The sequence below is a fragment of the Adiantum capillus-veneris genome, chromosome 17 (assembly GCF_014529385.1).
Source record: "Adiantum capillus-veneris isolate H3 chromosome 17, ASM1452938v2, whole genome shotgun sequence".
NCBI lineage: Eukaryota > Viridiplantae > Streptophyta > Polypodiopsida > Polypodiales > Pteridaceae > Adiantum > Adiantum capillus-veneris.
Genome location: NC_140947.1, coordinates 45,239,556 through 45,257,758, shown reverse-complemented (window position 1 = coordinate 45,257,758; position 18,203 = coordinate 45,239,556). Strand labels below are relative to the sequence as shown.

The window sequence follows — 18,203 nt, the reverse complement described above, 5'->3', positions numbered from 1 at the left end:
TGGTGCGCAGCAGTAGAACTCCATGGCGCGAGCAGGTGTGGTGGCGCGAGCAGAGAGCGAGTAGGGGTGGTGGCGCGAGCAGAGAGCGAGCAGGGGTGGTGGCACGAGCACACCCTGTGCAGAGCACGCTAGAGAGAGAGAGAGAGAGAGAGAGAGAGAGAGAGAGAGAGAAATGAAATGAAATGAAATGTTATATTAACGTCTTCAAAAGGCCAAAATGACCTATGAGACCAATCAGTTACAAAATAGTGAATCTAATACCATGTCTGGGTACAAAAGAACTAGAAAAGAACTAGAAGTGGAACAAAATACTACTACTACTACTACAATCTAAAACTACGTGGGTGTAGCAGCTGATACAATAGGTACCCGGTAAACTGGATGTAACAGTGTGTGAAACAAAGATGGAAGAAATGGTGAGGATCCATCCTCATCTGCACTCTGGATGTCGAGAGAGTATGGCTCGAATCTTCTGTTGTAGTCTCCGTCGATGCTGTGTAGCTCCTCTCCTCAGTCGCGGTCGTCTGTATCTCTGTAGCTCCAATGCTCGGTCGATGAGAGTGCCAGTAGTGGTCGAATGAGTGTGGGACGAGCTCTGCAGTGGTGGCTGCTCCTCTGGCTGTCCCATATCTAGTGAAAAGAAATCTGTAATGTGTCTCTGGGACTGCCTCTCTCTAGCTCTCCCCAGTAAAGTGTCTCTATACCTGTGTAACTCAAGTAGATATACCTGTGTAACTCAAGAGAGAGAGAGAGAGAGAGAGAGAGAGAGAGAGAGAGAGAGAGAGAGAGAGAGAGAGAGAAAATGAAATGAAATGTTATATTAACGTCTTCAAAAGGCCATAGTGACCTATGAGACCAGAAAGTTACAAGGTGGTGGATCTGATACAAAGTCAGAGTAACAAAATAACAATAGTATAAAACAAAGATATATACTATGGGATCCTAGATTGGTCGATGTGAACTAAGCAGAGATGGGCAAAAATGGGCGGCTTGCTGGGATAGCTGAATCACAAGATATCTAGCATCGGTCGTTGGCGAATCTCATCAATCTCCTCCATGGTTAGTAGTCCGACCGGGCGTTGTGCATGCCTGGCCAGCGTGCTCCGAATCTTCTGACGTAGGTTCCGTCGATGCTGTGTAGTCCTCCGCAGTCGTGGGCGCCTGGATTTCCCCAGTTCAATCACTCGGTCGATCAGTGTGCCTCTAGTGTGAGACGAGGGGGAGCTCTGCTGTGGGAGTGGCTCTTGCGGCTGTCTCGTGTCTGCTCTGAAAAAGTCTGTGATCCGTCTTTGAGACTGGCTAGCCTCGCCATTCATCAAGCTATCTCTGTGTTTGCGCAGCTCGAGCAAGAACAAACCCACGCATCTCTGACCTTCGTATCCCTAGAGTGGTCCAAAACCCTCTCTGAACAAGCAATGGAAGCAGCCTCGTATCTCGTAGTAGACGGGGCAGCGGCATGTATAATGTAGCTCTGTCTCAGGCTCCATGTCACACAAGGGGCATGTCCTGGCCTCTGCTGGTACTCCGCTGAATCTCCCAGTCTCAATCCGCAGCTGGTAAGAAGATGTGCGTAATTGGCCAATAGCACATCGTATCCCATGAGACAAGTGGGTGTCCATGTATCTGGGCCTCGTCACGAAACCATCTTCCGTAAGCTGGAGAAGGTGGTCTTTGTAGAAAGCCATCTTCGTGCCCAATTCCTGCACTGGTTGTATCCATGTCCTCTTGGTGTCTAGCTGGGTTAGGTCTTGGCGGATGAGCTTGGTGATCTCTGATTGTGTAAGGGTGAGAGATGGTGCATCCAATGAGTACTGGAATGGTGGCAGCCTGTCTATGCTGAACCCATGCGCCTGAAACCATGATGCCATCTCTCCATACCAGCATGTTGTATCTCCTTGTATGGCTAACTGTCGAGACGACTCAAGTGCTATGCGAGCATATCTGTCTCTAGGGAGTTCCCATGTGCGGTTTATGAAGGAGACTGATTTGGTGAGCGCCTCCACCACTAGTGGGGGGGCCGCTAGCTCTGCTCGGATAATGGCCCGTGGTACTGATGCTTTGGCTCTAATGAGCCGCGAGATCATAGAGACGAGAGGTTTCTCCATGTTCCCCCATCCATCTGTGCGACCCGACCTCCCGTGGTGATCCAATGAAGGTCCCCATATCTCAGCTCCATAGAGCAATGCTGAGGCCACCAAAGTGTCAAAGAGCCAGAGCTTCGTCCGGGGCTCCTGAAACTGGACCTGCGAACACATCTTCTCTAATCTACCCAGTGCTGCGTGGGCTCTAGTCAGTCTGGTCTCTGCTGCTCTTCTAAGTGAGAATGCAGGTCCGCTAAAAACCACTCCAAGGTAAGTGTAAGCATCTGTGTACTCCACAGTCTCCTGGCCGTATGGAGAGAGAGAGAGAGAGAGAGAGAGAGAGAGAGAGAGAGAGAGAGAGAGAGAGAGAAAGAGAAATGAAATGAAATGCTATATTAACGTCTTCAAAAGGCCAGAATGACCTATGAGACCAAACTGATACAAAAGTGGTGAATCTGTTACAATGTCTGGGTACCTGAGTACTAAAGTACTAAGTGTGAAAAGTGTGAAAGTGTGAAAATAAATGTAAATAAATGTGAAAAACTAAATACAAAGTATTAAATAAACTTCTTAGGAGCATTCTGGGTGTCTGGTTAGAATGCTTCTAATCCTTTGTTGTAGTCTCCTCCGGTGAAGCGTGCTTCTTCATCTCGGTCGTGGTCGTCTCGATTTCCTCAGCTCAATTGCCCTGTCAATGAGGGTGCCTTTGGTATGAATGTGGGTACTCCTTTGTGCTGGCTGCTGGCCTCTTGCTTCTCCTTCCACTCCTGCTTCTCTCGATCCGAAGAAATCTGTGATCTGCCTCTGAGGCTGTAGTGCTCTTTGTCTTCTCATTAGATTATCCCTAAATGATGTAGTTCCAGTAGGTACAAGCCTAAGCATCTTTGATCCTGGTATTGCATGACTCTATCTAGAGGTCCAAAGCCTTCTTTAAATAGGCAGTGGAAATGCCCACGTATCGCATAGTATAGGGTGCAATGGCATATGTAGTGTAATTTTGTCTCCGGCTCCATTCCGCATAACTTGCAAATTCTGCTCTCAGGTGGGATTCCCCTGAATCTGCCAAATTTAATTTCCAGCTGATGTGAGGATGTACGAATCTGACCAATAGCACATCTCAAACCATGAGACAGGTGGGTATCCATGTAGCTCGGGCGAATCACAAATCCATCTTCAGATAGTTGTAGGAAGTTTTCTTTGTAGTCGGCCATCTTCGTGCCCAATTCTTGTGTAGGGTCTACCCATGTCCTCTTAGTATCCAACTGAATGAAATGAAAGATGAATGAAATGAAATGTTATATTAATCGTCTTCAAAAGGCCAAAATGCCTTATGAGACTAAACGGATACAGTATTGGTGGATCTAATACAATGTCTAGGTACAAAATAAAAATGAAGTAAAGTAAAAACTAAAATCATCATCATCATCATCATCAGTGTCTGAGGATGCTTGGCATCGGGCGGTCTACTTGTAGTCTCCTATCTACAAGTAGTCTCCCAATGGTATCCCGTCACTCTAGGAGAGTGTTGAACCAACCAATTGGGCAATGAATTAGTGATTTTCAAGGGGGCAAGGTGTTGCTTATATACTAGACTAGCGTGGGGGGCCTTAAGTAACTCCCCTCAGTAAATTGCTTTACCCAAGACTTTGAAAAATAAGTAAAATAATTACCTAAAGCCAAAATAACTATTGGGATCTATTCACTTAAGATGCTATAACTTTAACACACTCTCTGCAGCTCATGGTGGACATATGTAGGAAGACCAAGTCGATGAGGAAGCTACCTTGGACACCCCAATAGTGACGTCTACTACTGGATACACCTCGGTTATGCTACCACCAATTTTTTACCTTAGAAGAATTCCACCTTGAGCACCATTTACCTCATAGAAAATTGAATTATAGACCACACTACGTCAATCCCCATTTGTGAATTGTGAACACATCACGTCCAGACATTCCTAGACAATGAACTTTGAAACACATCCTGTCCATAATTTGGCCAATAATAATGTATTGGTGCACTCATCCATCGTGCTTTTATATGTAGTGTTGGTTCGTTGCCAGATGCATGTGCCTTGAACTCGGACCCTCGGGTTCAAACATCGATAACTTGAACAACACATGGGTCCAAATCATTCGTAGACAACAGCTTTGCCGCTCTCTGCCACTCACAAGCCTCTCTTTGGCTAAAGCTAGTTGCGGCAACTATCATCTGACTAGAAATATGGCATTGTTGCCGCTACCACGTGTGCCATGCCGATCTCCTCTGTCAAATCTTTATCATTGATATCTTTGTCCAAGTTGCCTTTGCCTTTGTCCTCTTGCGAGTTCTTGCTTTTGCCTTTGGTTTTGCATTCCTGAGCCAAACAAAGCGTCGTTTCACATTTATAACAATGGCTCTCGGACCTCGTGGGTACTGAGGCAGCTAATTGTTCATTGGTCCCATCGTCCTTGTCAAATGTGCCTTGGACTTTGTTCTTTTGCGAGATTTGAACCTTGCCTTAGGCGTTACAATTCCGAGGCAAATGGGTTGTGAGATCCCTTGTGAACTTAGTACATGCTGAGGCCGCTAACTGAGTACGAGCCCTACCATCCTTGTCAAGCTTGCATTTGCCTCTGTTCTCTAGCGAACTCGTGCATTTGCTTTTGGCTCCATCCCCGAGCCCAACAAATTGACGGGTTCCTTGAGAACTTCGGTCCTACTTAGGCTGCTAACTAGGTACTCACCGATCCACTTTCCATAGCCATTCTTTTTTTTTTTTCCAGAAAAAGATCCTTCTATTAGTTAATGAAAAATGCCCATAGGGCTACATCCACCTCTACAAGAGAGGGCTACAACAAGAGTGATGGGAAGACTCTCCCAGTGAAAAAACAGCATATGTACAATGAGGCTAAATCAAGAGATGGGAGGAGGGAAGAGCCACACAGGTGGACAGTAGTGCCATCTGAGCACCCCCTGGACTATGGTGTAGAAAGGCCCAGGGCGCCAGAGTCGAAGGAAAGCCTCGAGGCGCTCCCGCATGCGGTCAGAGCTACCCTGTAGTCCCTCAAGCTGTCCTCTGAGAGTATGGATCAGCTCTAGCCAAAAGTCTCGAACAGTCTCTGCTGGTGGTACAGAGCGAGCCTCAAAGATGCGAAAACAACGGGCCCGCCAGATGAACCAAAGAGTCAGGCCACTGATGAGCTCCCAACACTCCTCTCTCTCACTGCACCACTCCTGTGGAGTAAGCTCTGTAGCAGGCTGGAGTGTAGGTCGCCCCCCCTGCATCACTATCATCCTGCTGGTGGAAGATAGCTCAAACTGTAGTGCCGGGCCCGTGAGGGTGGACCAAGCCGCTGCCCCCCAAGTGTACTGTCGAGCCGAGGAGAGGGCAAGCATCAGCCGAAGAACTCGTAGCCACACCTGTTGGGCCGAGGGACAGTCCCAAAGACAATGACGCTGACTCTCCACCACCTGGTCACAGGTTGCACATGCGGCCGCGAGACCACTATGTACAAGCCAACTCCCTACTGTTGTGGCTCTGTGTGCAACCAGCCACTGAAACAAAGTGACGCGTCTCGGCTGTCTGGAGTCCCATAGCCTCTGCCAGAAGGCTGCCAGGAAATCGACTGTGAGGCCCTCCTCCTGCCAATGACGTGCTGCAGCGGGCGGGCCTCTCTGTGTGCTGCAAGTATATGGCGTCCAAGCCGAACAGTGTACTGGAAGAAGGGGACTCCTGGGCGGTCTGCAGAAGAGAAGGGGTCCCTCCATAGCCACTCACCAGGATCCCACTGTACACGTGCCAGTGGACAACACTCCCAGGCCCATAGCCTCCAGTGTCCAGTCTCAAGAGCTGCTGGGTCAGGGTCGATGACGCAAGTCCTCCCACAGATGCCCACAACTCGGATCCTCGGGAAACAACACTCTGCTACCTGCGGGGCCTCTACTGCAACTCGCTGTAAGCGTCCCCCACCCTGGAGCTCGAAGAACAGGGCTGGGACAGTCTCTGAGCAGGCTCTGACTGAAATGAGAACCTCCAGTTGTGTGAAGGCTCCCATCCATCGGGGTGCTACTGGCTCGAGAGGCGTGAGCCACTCAGCTGGAACTGACTCTGAGATGTCCTGACACATGCTCTGCACCCCTCTCATGCCCTGCAGTTGGAAACCCTGCAACTCCTCTGACAAACCTGTGAGCTCTAGCCAGTCACCTAGAGAGCGTGCTGGACCTGCTGCCATGGGACCCCAAGAAACATGAGGCCGACTCCCAACCAAGTGGCCTCTCTGAGTGCTAACCATGGGGTTCCAGACGAGGGGCTGTCGAAGGCGCTCCTCCCTGCACGTCGGCTGTCTCTGCTCTAGGCCACGCCGTAAGAGCTCCCAAGATCGAAGCAAACTCACAGCGAAGCGGTCCTCCAGTCTCCTGCTCAAACCAACTCGGCGCAACTCTGTAAAGATCCATCTGGTCGAAGGTTGCCAAGGGCCTCCTGACTGAGGCACCCTGGCACGAAGCCTCTGCAGCAAGAACTCCTTCCAGTGCTCCTCGCCTGGAAGAAGTCCTCTGACGACGAACTTCCCAAGAAGGGCTCTGCTCTGCTGTGCTGGGTCAATGATCCCAAGCCCTCCCTGAGAACAAGGAAGTGTGATGACCGACCAAGCCACCTTGGCTCGGGCAATCTGAGTGTCACGACCTGACCAAAGGAAGTTCCTGATCAGCCTCTCTACCTGGCTGATACAAGAACTCGAGAAGATCCAGCAAGAAGTGATGTACCACATAGTCGCCAACAACACCTGATTGGCAACTACTACCCTGCCAGCCAGCGAAAGTCGTGCTGAGCTCCAATGTAACAGCTTTCTCCTGATGGACAGGAGAAGAGCAATCTGCTGCTCGGGGGACAAGTCCAAGCCAACCTGACAACCCAAGTATCGAACTGCAGTCCCTGGGGGAATCCACCTGAAACCCTCTCCTCGCATCCAATCTGGCACAGGAGCACTACCAACCGAGAAAGCCACTGTCTTTCTCCAGTTGATCAGTGCGCCCGATGCACAGCAGAAGGTCTCCAAAGCCTGCTCACATCTGTGTAGATTGGCCTCCTGGCCCTCTAAGTACAAGGCTGAGTCGTCGGCAAACTCAGCGTCCAGAAGCTCATCTCCCCGTATAGGGAGTGCTAAGCCCCTCAGACCAACCTGCTGTGACACCAAAAATCTGCTCATCGCCTCTGCATAGAACAGAAAGAGGAAGGGGGCAAGAGGACAACCCTGTCTGAGCGAACGTGTGAGCATGAATCGCTCACCTCTACCTCCTCTCAAAAGCACCTGACTGTGAGCCTGTCTGTACAAAGCTGACACCCCTCTTATCCAAGCATCTGAGAAGCCTATCTTGCGTAAAGTGCCCTCTAGAAAGTCCCAGTCAACTCTGTCGTAGGACTTCTCAAAATCAAGAAGAAGAATCACAAGGTCCTCCCCACGGAGCCGTGCCAGGGCAGAAGCCTCCCAGAAAGTGAAGATGTTGTCAAGGATACTGCGTTCCTCTGTCTGAGTCCCGTGTATAAGGCTCTCCAAAAGTGGCTGAATCCTCAAACTCAGAGCCTTGGCAAGAATTTTGTAGGCTGAGTTGAGGATGGTGATGGGGCGCCACTGTCGAATCTCATCCAAGGAGCCACCCTCCTTTGGAATGAGGTATATCAGGCCCTCACTCATGCTATCAGGCATCACTCCTGTGTGCAAAATGTACTGAAAGGCACTACAAAGATCTGGGCCAAGCAGGTCCCAGTACTCCAAGAAAAAGCTGGGAGTCAGCCCATCCTCACCTGGACAACTACCACGAGGAAGGGCCCTAAGAGCCGTGTGCAGCTCCTCAAGCTGAAGTGGCATCTCTAGCCTCTTGCGCATCTCCTCAGTCACAAGACAAGGCATCCGTGCCCAAATCTGCTCCCTGCATGCATCCTGCTGCTCTGACTGGGGCTCAGCCGACAGTAACTCACGGTAAAAGTCAGTAGCAACTGCACGCATATCCTCGAGCTCACAAACAACTGACCCATCGGGTCTCCTCAACTGATTGACCTTGGCATGTGAGTGCCGAGGTCCCACTGTCTCGAAAAAAGCACCTGTCACTCTGTCACCCTCCTGAGTCCACTGAGATGCCTGTCGGTGAAAGGCAAACTCATGGCGCCTCTCCTCTGTGCAAGCAAGCTCCTGTCGAGCCTACTGTAACTGCTCCTCCAACCATGGACTGTCTGGATGCTGCTCCTGCATCCTCTGTAGTGAAGCAATGCCTCGTCTGAGACGCTGCTCCTCCTCTCTCGTTGCAGCCCGACGAGCCAGAGACTCCTGGAGAAAAAAGTGGCTAAGCTGAGCTAGGCTTGAGGCCACTCTGTCTGCAGGAAGAGCCTGGCTGTCCATGCCCTCTGTCCAGAGAGCCTCTACCCTCTCTGTGAGTGCTGAGTCCAGCAAGACCCGCTCTGGGATGCGAAGCATCGTGCTCCCGCTCCTCTGCCTGTCTGCCACTGTGAGGATCACTGGTGCATGGTCCGAGAAGGATGTCCCTACCAGGATGCCCACTAATCCTCCCAAGTCACTGAAATGGTCACTAGTGTAGAAGCGATCTATCTGCGATAGATTCACTCCTCCCACTCTGCGGTCCGATCTAGAGAGGCAAGACTCTCTGAAGGCCTCACAAAACCAGAGTGCTGCCATGTATCCGAGACCCTCAAAGTCAAGCACAACCTCTCCCACGCTGCTAACTTGACTCCATGCACAGTAGCATGGCTGCCTCCAATCCTGTCAGAAGGGCCCTCCAAAATGTTGAAGTCCCCTCCTACACACCAATGGTCAGCCTGTGGCAAAGACTCAACCATCAGTGACCAAAACTCTGCACGAGCACTCGCCACATTGGGCGCATAGATGTTTAGGAAGCCCACAAGGCCTCCCTGAACCTGCATAGTGATCGACTGAGCCCTGCCTGGCACAATAATCCCTCTGCCCACAATGGCCTGTTGCAATGAGTCCGCAATAGTCATACATACCCCACCCTGGATGCCTCCAGGTCCAAAAGCAGCTGACCAAAAGGTGTCATATGGTCCTCGCAAAATCTGACCACAACGCCGAATGCGGCTCTCAGACAAATGGTGCTCCTGCAGCATAAGGAGGTGAATCTCTCCTCCCACAAGGCAACGTTGAAGCTCCTGTCGCAAGCGGCCCCTCTGTCGCTGAAACTGGGGCCCACCTAGTCCCTGTACGTTCCATGAGACGATCCTCATGGGGAGCGAGAGAGAACAGATGTTGCCGCAGCAGCAAGACGGGATATCTTCGAGGTTGGCTTGGATGGGGAGTAATCCGCATCCAAGCGCCCTCTAGATAGGCGCGACTGCAGTGTGTGCCTAGCCCAAGCCCAAGCAGAGCGAGCCGTGCGTAAAGCAACCTCCTCTGACGAGGAGTCCTCATGAATGTATACATAGCAAGGCAAACACTGCGTATCAGCAAAAAAGCACACCATAATGTGTCTACATCCTGCTTAGTCTGGGGGCGTCACCGCAAACTTGGCCAGTGGCCACAAAGTCTGCAGCAAATCTGTAACTCCAAGTTCTCCCATGTGGTGAGAAAACTCTAGAACCTGTGTATGCAACCATCCCACCACTCAGTCGAGGGACCACTCTGTCCCGGTCCTACCACAGAGGGGGAAAGAGAAACCAACTGCTGAGTCCAAGGCCTCTGTCCCCCTAGCGGCGAGGAACAAAGCGTGGACCTTGAATCAGGCTGCCTCATGGTCTGCTGCGGAATCGCCGAGAAAGCGAGTGAACCCATAGTCGAAGAAATCCCAGCGGCGCTGGAGGTCAATGCTCGTCAGACCACGGGGGATAGCTGCAAGGGGAGAAGTCTGAATCTGCAAAGGGAGTCGCAAGAAGGGCAGACCCTCTCTCGCTAGGCGACTCGTGGCAAAGGCGTTGCCAAGAGATCTCCTAGCCGTCGGTGAGGGACTTGTCTCTCGAGTCAACTGTGGAAAAGGAGCAGGAGGGGGGGGAGAAGGGGCAGGGGGGGGGGGCGGAGGGGAAGAGAAGCGTGGAGGGGCGGCAGAGGTAGAGGGGTGAGGAGGGGAGTGGACGGGAGCAGACGGCGGGGGGGGGGGGGGGGGGGGGAAGAGGGGAGGGGAACTCTGAAGAGTGGGCGGCTGGCGAGGGTGAAGTGGAGGTGGAGGCTGGCGTAGGGGGCTCCTCCTGCTCGAGAGGGCCAAAGCGGTTCCACGTGGGAACCCACTGCTGCTGAGTAGGCACCTGAGGGCCACTCTGAGGGCCAGGCTGTCGCTGTGGCCCCTGGCGTCGACGGCCACGGGCCTGCTGCCACCCCTCCTCCGCTGGAGCCCCAGGCTCGGAGGGTGGCTCTGAATCTGTGCGCTATGCCGCTGGCTGAGACTGCGGCCCAGCCTTGGCAGGCTGGGGCTGAGGCTGAGGTGCAGGTCGAGGCCTCCTCTGTGGACAGGCCTTCGCTAAGTGGCCTATCTGTCTGCAAATGAAGCACTGGTTCGGGAGACCCGAGTACTCCACACTCTGTCTAAACCAACCCCCACTCACCCGAGGCAGAAGGATGACGTTCGGGAGCGTGTGGGTATCTCTGACCAAAACTCGAACTGAGGGAATGCCAGCCGCCTTGGCAGCTACTGGTGCCGCCGTGCGAGGTGTCTCCAAGACAGTCCCGATGGCGGAGCCAATCCTGGAGAGAAGTGGTAGGTACTCCCTCCGTAAACCCGGGAAGCAGACTGAGATGGGGAAGTCTGCCTCCTCAACTAGCACATCCGAAGTCGGGTCAAAACCATGTCGCCATTGTCGAAAGTGGGCGCGTGATGCTCGGATGGCCAATGGACTCATAGCTATGACCTTGGAAGCCATCTCGGAGGTCTCAAACTCAATCTGGTAGTACCCCCGTCCGAGAATCTGGACATCCAAGATCTTGCCCACCTCTGCGAGAAGGCGGGCCTGGAGAAGGTCTCGCAGCTCTCCTTTGCTAGGACGGGTGCCGAGAATTTTGCAGATGACCGAAGTCGCTTGCAAACGCTCAACCTCAGCGGCTAGGCTCGCTTGCTCTGTTGGCGATAGAGCAAGTCGGATGATGGGCTCAGCGGGGTCGGGCGAGGGGGCTTTGGATGATTCCCTCTGTGGCGGAGCTGGAGCCTCCATCTGTGTCTACTACTGTGGCGAAGAAGCGGTCGGTGAAGGCACTCTGCAACCAAGCACGCCGAGCACTGTTTGAGGTACCAGCGCTGCAGAGCCAAAAAAAAAATAAAATGATCTCCATAGCCATTCTTGATCTTGGTTCGTCGTCGTTGTTGTTGGCACTCGAGTAAGAGGGGGCCATCTCGCGGGTAGAAGCCTTGGCAAGCCGGGTTTTATTCTTGGGAAGCCTGGAATTCCACCTCGCACTCCCAAAAAGCTTCAAAAAGTCCCCCAAACTGTTCCGAAAGAGGGTTCTCCAATGCTTCAATATTCGTCCTTTGGTTGTGCCAAATAGGAGACTCTTGAGGGCCTTCACACACTTGGGCACCAAGGCCCTCACCTTCAAGCCTCCTAGGGCTCTGGCATTTCAAAACGATGTCGCAGCTAAAGGGGGAGGGGGCTCCAATATGTGTAAGTGTTTCAGAACGCTGTTGGCGGTTGGGGGGAAGGCATGGCACTAAGGCCAGCGTGTCAAAATGCAATCATAGGGAAGGGGGGGCCGTCATCAAGAGTGCATGCGGTGTTTCAAAATGCTCGCCACAGAGGTGCCAATGCCTAGCGCCACAGATGGTGTCCGTCGTAGGAGGCATTTCGTTGATGCCTCGATCACCATAGTCAAAACGCCCGCCCCCCAGAGTGTTGATGCCTAGCGTTTTTAAAACGCTGCGACAGCAAATGCTGCCCAAAAATGCCGCAAGCAAAGAGACAAGCGCCGATCAAGCTACTCCTCTTCTATTCCACTTCGCTGTGCGTGGTTCTCCGGGGATCAAAAATCCACTTGCTCTGATACCATGTCAAAATGGACGATGCAGGAGCATAGAGCAATGGGGAGAATACACGAGAGAGAGAGAGAGAGAGAGAGAGAGAGAGAGAGAGAGAGAGAGAGAGATGAAATGAAATGTTATATTAACGTCTTCAAAAGGCCAGAGTGACCTAGGAGACCAAACTGATACAAAAGTGGTGAATCTGTTACAATGTCTGAAAAGTGTGAAAGTGTGAAAATAAATGCGAAAAAAACTAAATACAAAGTATTAGATAAACTTCTTAGGAGCATTCAGGGTGTCTGGCTAGAATGCTTCTAATCCTTTGTTGTAGTCTCCTCCGGTGAAGTGTGCTTCTGCATCTCGGTCGTGGTTGTCTCGATTTCCTAAGCTCAATCGCCCTGTCAATGAGGGTGCCTTTGGTATGAATGTGGGTACTCCTTTGTGCTCACTGCTGGCCTCTTGCTTCTCCTTCCATGCCTGCTTCTCTCGATCCGAAGAAATCTGTGATCTGCCTCTTAGGCTGTAGTGCTCTTTGTCTTCTCATTAGATTATCCCTGTGCCGATGTAGTTCCAGTAGGTACAGGCCTAAGCACCTTTGATCTTGGTATTGCATGACTCTATCTGGAGGTCCAAAGCCTTCTTTGAATAGGCAATGGAAACGCCCACGTATCTCATAGTATACAGTGCAATGGCATATGTAGTGTAATTTTGTCTCCGGCTCCACTCCGCATAACTTGCAAATTCTGCTCTCAGGTGGGATTCCCCTAAATCTGCCAAATTCAATTTCCAGCTGGTGTGAGGATGTACGAATCTGACCACTAGCACATCTCAAACCATGAGACAGGTGGGTATCCATGTAGCTCGGGCGAATCACAAAACCATCTTCAGATAGCTGTAGGAAGTTTTCTTTGTAGTCGGCCATCTTCGTGCCCAATTCTTGTGTAGGGTCTACCCATCTCCTCTTAGTGTCTAATTGTATAAGATCATGGCGGATGATTTTATTAATCTCCGTTCGTGTGATTACCAGTGATGGAGCCTCAAGAGAGTATTGGAGGGGGGGTAATCTTTCCATACTGAACCCGTGTCTCTGAAACCACGAGGACAGTTGCACATACCAGCATCATGTATCTCCTTTCATTGTTAATTGTCGAGAGGATTCGAGGGCCAGTCTAGTATATCGGCAATTATTTGTATCCCATAAACCATGTATAAAGGACACTGATCTGGTAAGAGCTTCAATTTCTATCGGAGGGGCAGCTAGTTCCGCTCGGGTAATCGCGTGTGGTACGGAGGCCTTGGCTCTAATCATTCGGGAAATCATAGATACCAAAGGTCTCTCAATTGACTTCCAATTATCCTGATCCACAGATGGTCCCCAAATCTGGACCCCATAAAGCATAGCCGAAGCCACCACAGTATCAAAGAGCCAAAGTTTTGTTCCTGGTTCCTGAAACTGCACTTGTGAGCACATCCTCTCCAACCCTCCCAAGGCTGCAGAGGCTCTAGACAATCTAGCATCCGCTGCTTTCTTAAGAGTAAACTTCGGTCCTGTAAATACCACACCTAGGTATGTGTATGCATCTGTGTACTCTACTATATCCTGGCCATATGCAAATGTAGGTGCCGATCTCCTAACCCACTGCGGTGTGGTGTTAAAAACCATAACTTTGGTTTTACCCAAATTTACCGACAGTATGTTGTCCTCTGCGAATTTATGTAATGCATCTAACTGCCTCTGCATTCCATCTGGTGATTCTGCTATCAATACAATATCATCTGCATATAACAACAAAGGGATCCATCACCCTGCAAGTTGAGCACCTTTGTCACCCTCTCTATCAATGTAATCTGATACCTCATCTATATACATACCAAATAAAGTAGGGGACAGTGGGCATCCCTGCTTTACTCCAATTGTGGAATGAACAATGTCGGAATCCCCTTCTGGAGTACGTACATAACCAGTTACTGACCCGTATAAGGCCATGATCCCCCAGATAATCTCTTTGGGGACCCCTAACTCTTGCATTCTGCGCATCAATCTGGCCCTTGGTACTGTATCAAAAGCTTTCCGAAAATCCACAAAGCAACAATACATCCTTCTCCCGCTTGCTCTTCCTTCCTCAATAATGGCTCTGAGCGTAAGAATATGAGAGAGAGTATTGAACCAACCAATTGGGCAATAAATTAGTGATTTACAACGGGGGCAAGGTGTTGCTTATATACTAGCTTGGGGGCCCTTAAGAACCCCCCTCGATAAGTTGCCCTACCCAAGACTTTGACAAATAAGTAAAATAAATACCTAAAGCCAAAATAACTATTGGGATTACATTGGGCTATCCACTTGAGATGCTATAACTTAACCCCACTGTAGCGCGGATAATGTGTCGAGCTCTCTACAGGGTGGGTGCCCCTCAGTGCAATGTGCGAGACAATCTCACTCAAACAAATGGAAACTCTCTCAAACAGAATGAAACACAGACACAATGGATAACAACAGAGACACAACAGTGGACCAGAACATGTGGACTCGACTAGCTCAAAGAACCGTGTACAGACTCTGGCGTGGCAGCACACTCAGCTCCAGCCCAGGACTCACAAGTACAATGGGGGTGTCGAGGCTCAGATGTGCAGGGATGGTGCTACTGTGCTCTGTCTAAGACTCGCTACCAAGACGACGACTACTAGACCAACCATACAAGATAATGATAATGAACCAACCGCTACTACTCATAGATACAATCATAAAGAGCCACCAACGGCCCATAAATGTCAGCCAGCTAAGTGTGACCTGGCCACATGTCCACTAGGCCACCACCCGTATCCCTGCCACGTGTCACTGCCTAAAAGTGTCCGTCCAGTGTGAACAGACCAGTCCAGTGTGAACAAACCAGACCAACTGTACTAACTGTAACTGTGTCCTGTGAAAGTGACACTGTAGCCTGCTACAGGTTGCCCGCCACAAGACTGGTCACCGTCTCGGTGAGCCAAAACTGAATGAAACTGCAAAAGTAACTATATGTACAATGAAAGGTGGGGCAAGCGCACAATCTTGTCACCCAAGGGAAAGTGTCGTCGCCACTGCTGCTCCAGAAGTATCTAGATCGGGAGAGCCATCAGATCGATTGTGTACCGATGCGGTTGCTGGACTGTGCTTTGCATAACCTGACTTCCTGTGTTTGTAGCAGCCATCTGCTGCACAGCGGATGGAAGCACCTGTCCTGAAGTGAACTCCGGACGCCTAGTAACACAACCATGGCGGTGCGCACCAGCAACACCATCACAGCAGGGAACACTCTGGCTCTGCATGTGTGGCATCTGGACCTGAGACCCCTGCTGAGTAAAGTACTGGTACTGAGGTTGTGGGTAGTGTCCCGTGAACTGCTGAGAGGGCTGAGAGGGACCTGTTGGGTAGTGTCCCATAAAGTGCTGAGAGGGCTGAGAGGGACCTGCTGGTGTTGCAAAGCCTGCTGGATTCTAGACCTGTATCCCTGGCCCAGTCCATCCATATCCCACAGGAGCTTGGGTAGGCCTGCTACCATACATAAGCATTTCTTGAAATCCCTGTACCTGTGCTTTTAGGTCATCAATAATCGTTGACTTTAACTTCAATGCCTGCTGTAGTGCAAAAATCGTTGCATCTCGATTTGCAATGGCACTCTCGGCAACCCGCAAGCAGCGTTCCATGGCCGCATATGTAGCTGAGTGCTTCTGGTGTGTTGCTGCTAACTTCTCTGCACCAAGTTCAATCATTGCTATGGCATTTCTTGATTCCTGTAGGTTGTCTTCAGAGATTTTGAACAACGAATATGAGTTGCCTCCACTAGAGGAAGTAGTAGTAGCACCTGGAGATGTAGTAGTAGCAGGGTTACCTGGAGGTACTTCAGTGGTCGGGGTGATCGGTGTTACACTAGTATTAGGTTGAATAGGTGAGCTGTAGTTTTGGGGAAATGAGGAAGATACTACAGGTGCTGCCGAGAATGGTGGTGTAATATTGGCAGTAGTATAAATGGTAGCAGTGGGAAGAGATACCTGTGGAATAGAGACCGCCTCAGTAGCAGGAGTGGGCGTACTAAGAACATCAGAGCTCACAACAGCCTCTGGCACTATAAAGATGGGCACGGGGTGAGAAGAAGACCGTCTAGGAGGAACTGTCACCCTAGTCTGACTCTCTGAAAATGGCAAAGGTCGTAGAGTCTCTGCCGTGTCTTTGACCACTTTGACTCTTTTCTTCTGTTTCTTCTTCTGCTCATCTGCGCCGAGAGATTTCTTTTTTCCTTGCAGTGGTACTGTTGTATTGTTATCCACTTCATCTGGGTTAATAGGTATGCTTATGACCCATGCCAAGAGAGGTGCCGCAAAACATCTAAAACTTAACTGCACAGACTGCAATTGGGCCCGAAATCTTTTAGCCCTAGTCTGCAAAGAGCTGAAGAGAATCTGGTGGAATCCACAAGGGATAGTGTGGATTAGACAGTAGATCCCATCGCAGTGGGAGAAGGTAGTGAGAAGATCCGTTTTTTTCTTGTCTTCTTTTGCATCTCGAGCTAGAAAGTAATACCTGAAGATTGCAAGAAGCCGTCTGTTTCGCTCATAATCCGGGTGATCCGAACTCAATAGCTCTTGACATGCTTGAATTGTCGCGTCTTTGGACAACAAAGAGAAAGTGCGAGTAGTAGGCTTCACAACTGGAAAGTTGGTCACACCCATGGCGTGGCCAAGCCTTGTAGCTGTTAGCTTGTGGCCCCGGACCTTTGGAAATTCTCTGAACAGTTGATGTATCATCTCTGCTGGAACCGTATCAGGTAAATCTGCATCAGCCAATGCTGTGAGACCCAGAGTCCGTAGCTGAGCAGTCGAAAGCACCTCGCTGAGAGATGGTCGAGGTTGCTGCATATGAAAATTTAATGAGAATGCTGTGCGATTTTTCGAAGAAGCAGGCCTCTTTATTTCATGAGTGATGATTGGCTGCTTTTCTTTCTTTTGAGCCACTTTTGAATGTTCCTCCTCATCACTGGAAGTACCTGACTCGGAATTTACATCTGAATCATCAGAATCTGCTGAGTCTGCTTTGTAGCTCTCATCACTTGGGTCACTGGAGGTAAAGCATCTATGCCATGGCTGCTGCTTGCAGATACTTCCTCTGCTTCGCTCTCTGATTCTGCAACCAAAGCTTTCATCTTCTTCAATCCTTCCTTTCTCTTGCTACTTCTTTCTGGCTGGGTCTCCTGTTGCTTGCTACCTCCTGCCATGGTGAGGTTGGGTGGATGACAAGACAGAAGCTTTTGAGTAGAACAAATGATGGAAACGCACTCAATCAGATGCAGATCAAGGTGGATTTTCTGCAGACCAAGATGGAGTTTCTGCAGACCAAAGTGGAGTAAACGATTTGGGTTGGTCTCGGCAGAGGCTGGATAGAAGGGGAGCTGGGGCGATTTTGTGGGGCTTGCGAGAGTAGTCGATCAAAAGCTAATAGGCGAAGGAATTTAGGGTAGGGGAATGAATAGTATAGGGGCGAATTTTGAGGGGGAACTGGGTAGGGCGAATCCAACAAAATAGGGTTTGGCGAATTGTTTTGAGTGAGGATGGCGAATTTTTCCAGAGTAGGCTTGGGCGACTTTTGTGTGCTGGGCGAATTGAATATGCTCTTGGCTGGATCAAAATAAGGCTGGGGCGAATATTAAAGTATGGGGCGAATTGAATTTGGCTGGGAGTGATCAAAATAAGGCTGGGGCGAAATCAAATAGGGTCGACTTCTTGCTGTGCTGGGGCGAATTGGGTGGGCTGAGGCGAGGGCTGAAGATGAGAGGGCGAGGGAAATTTGATAGGGTCGAGGGCTGGGGTCGATAAAGGCTAGGGCGAGGGCTGAAGCTGAGAGGCGAGGCCTGGAGAAGGGTTCGAGGGCGAGAGCTGCAATGGAGGGTGTGGCTCCATGATTCCTTGCTGAGCCTGTTGCTCAATAGCTTGCTGTAGCAGAATAGGAGAGAGCTTTTCTGGAGAAGGTGATCGGGAAGATGGGGAACCTGATGATGAAGGAATGGGTGAGAGCTTTTCTGGAGAAGGTGATCGGGAAGATGGAGAACCTGATGAAGGAATGGGTGATGTGGTATGTGGAGGTATAGGTGATGAGGTTGAAGGACCTTTACAAGGTGTCAAAGGTCGTCTTCTGTGATA

At 50.5% G+C, this 18,203-nt stretch overlaps 2 protein-coding genes across 11 annotated transcripts in view; one reads left to right on the top strand and one right to left on the bottom strand.

Moving 5' to 3' along the window:
* LOC147437150 (uncharacterized) overlaps positions 1-18,203 on the top strand; it is a 137,036-nt gene that overhangs the window by 70,682 nt on the left and 48,151 nt on the right. The gene's annotated exons all lie outside the window — the stretch shown is intronic.
* Positions 8,843-17,406, bottom strand: LOC147437151 (uncharacterized). The gene is made up of 4 exons (XM_086485880.1): positions 15,513-17,406; positions 15,195-15,422; positions 10,211-10,449; positions 8,843-8,876 (listed from the first exon to the last, which is right to left on the bottom strand). The coding sequence occupies exons 1-4, from the start codon at positions 16,923-16,925 to the stop codon at positions 8,843-8,845; spliced, it is 1,914 nt and encodes a 637-aa protein (XP_086342006.1). The 5' UTR covers positions 16,926-17,406.

Coding starts and splice junctions, on each gene's coding strand:
- LOC147437151 (XM_086485880.1), bottom strand. CDS start 16,925: ATGCAGCAACCTCGACCATCTCTCAGCGAGGTGCTTTCGACTGCTCAG. Junction 15,423..15,512: donor GGACTGGGCCAGGGATACAG/GTCTAGAATCCA, acceptor GGTCCCTCTCAG/CCCTCTCAGCAGTTCACGGG. Junction 8,877..10,210: donor CCAGCCGCCCACTCTTCAGA/GTTCCCCTCCCC, acceptor ATTGGTGTGTAG/GAGGGGACTTCAACATTTTG.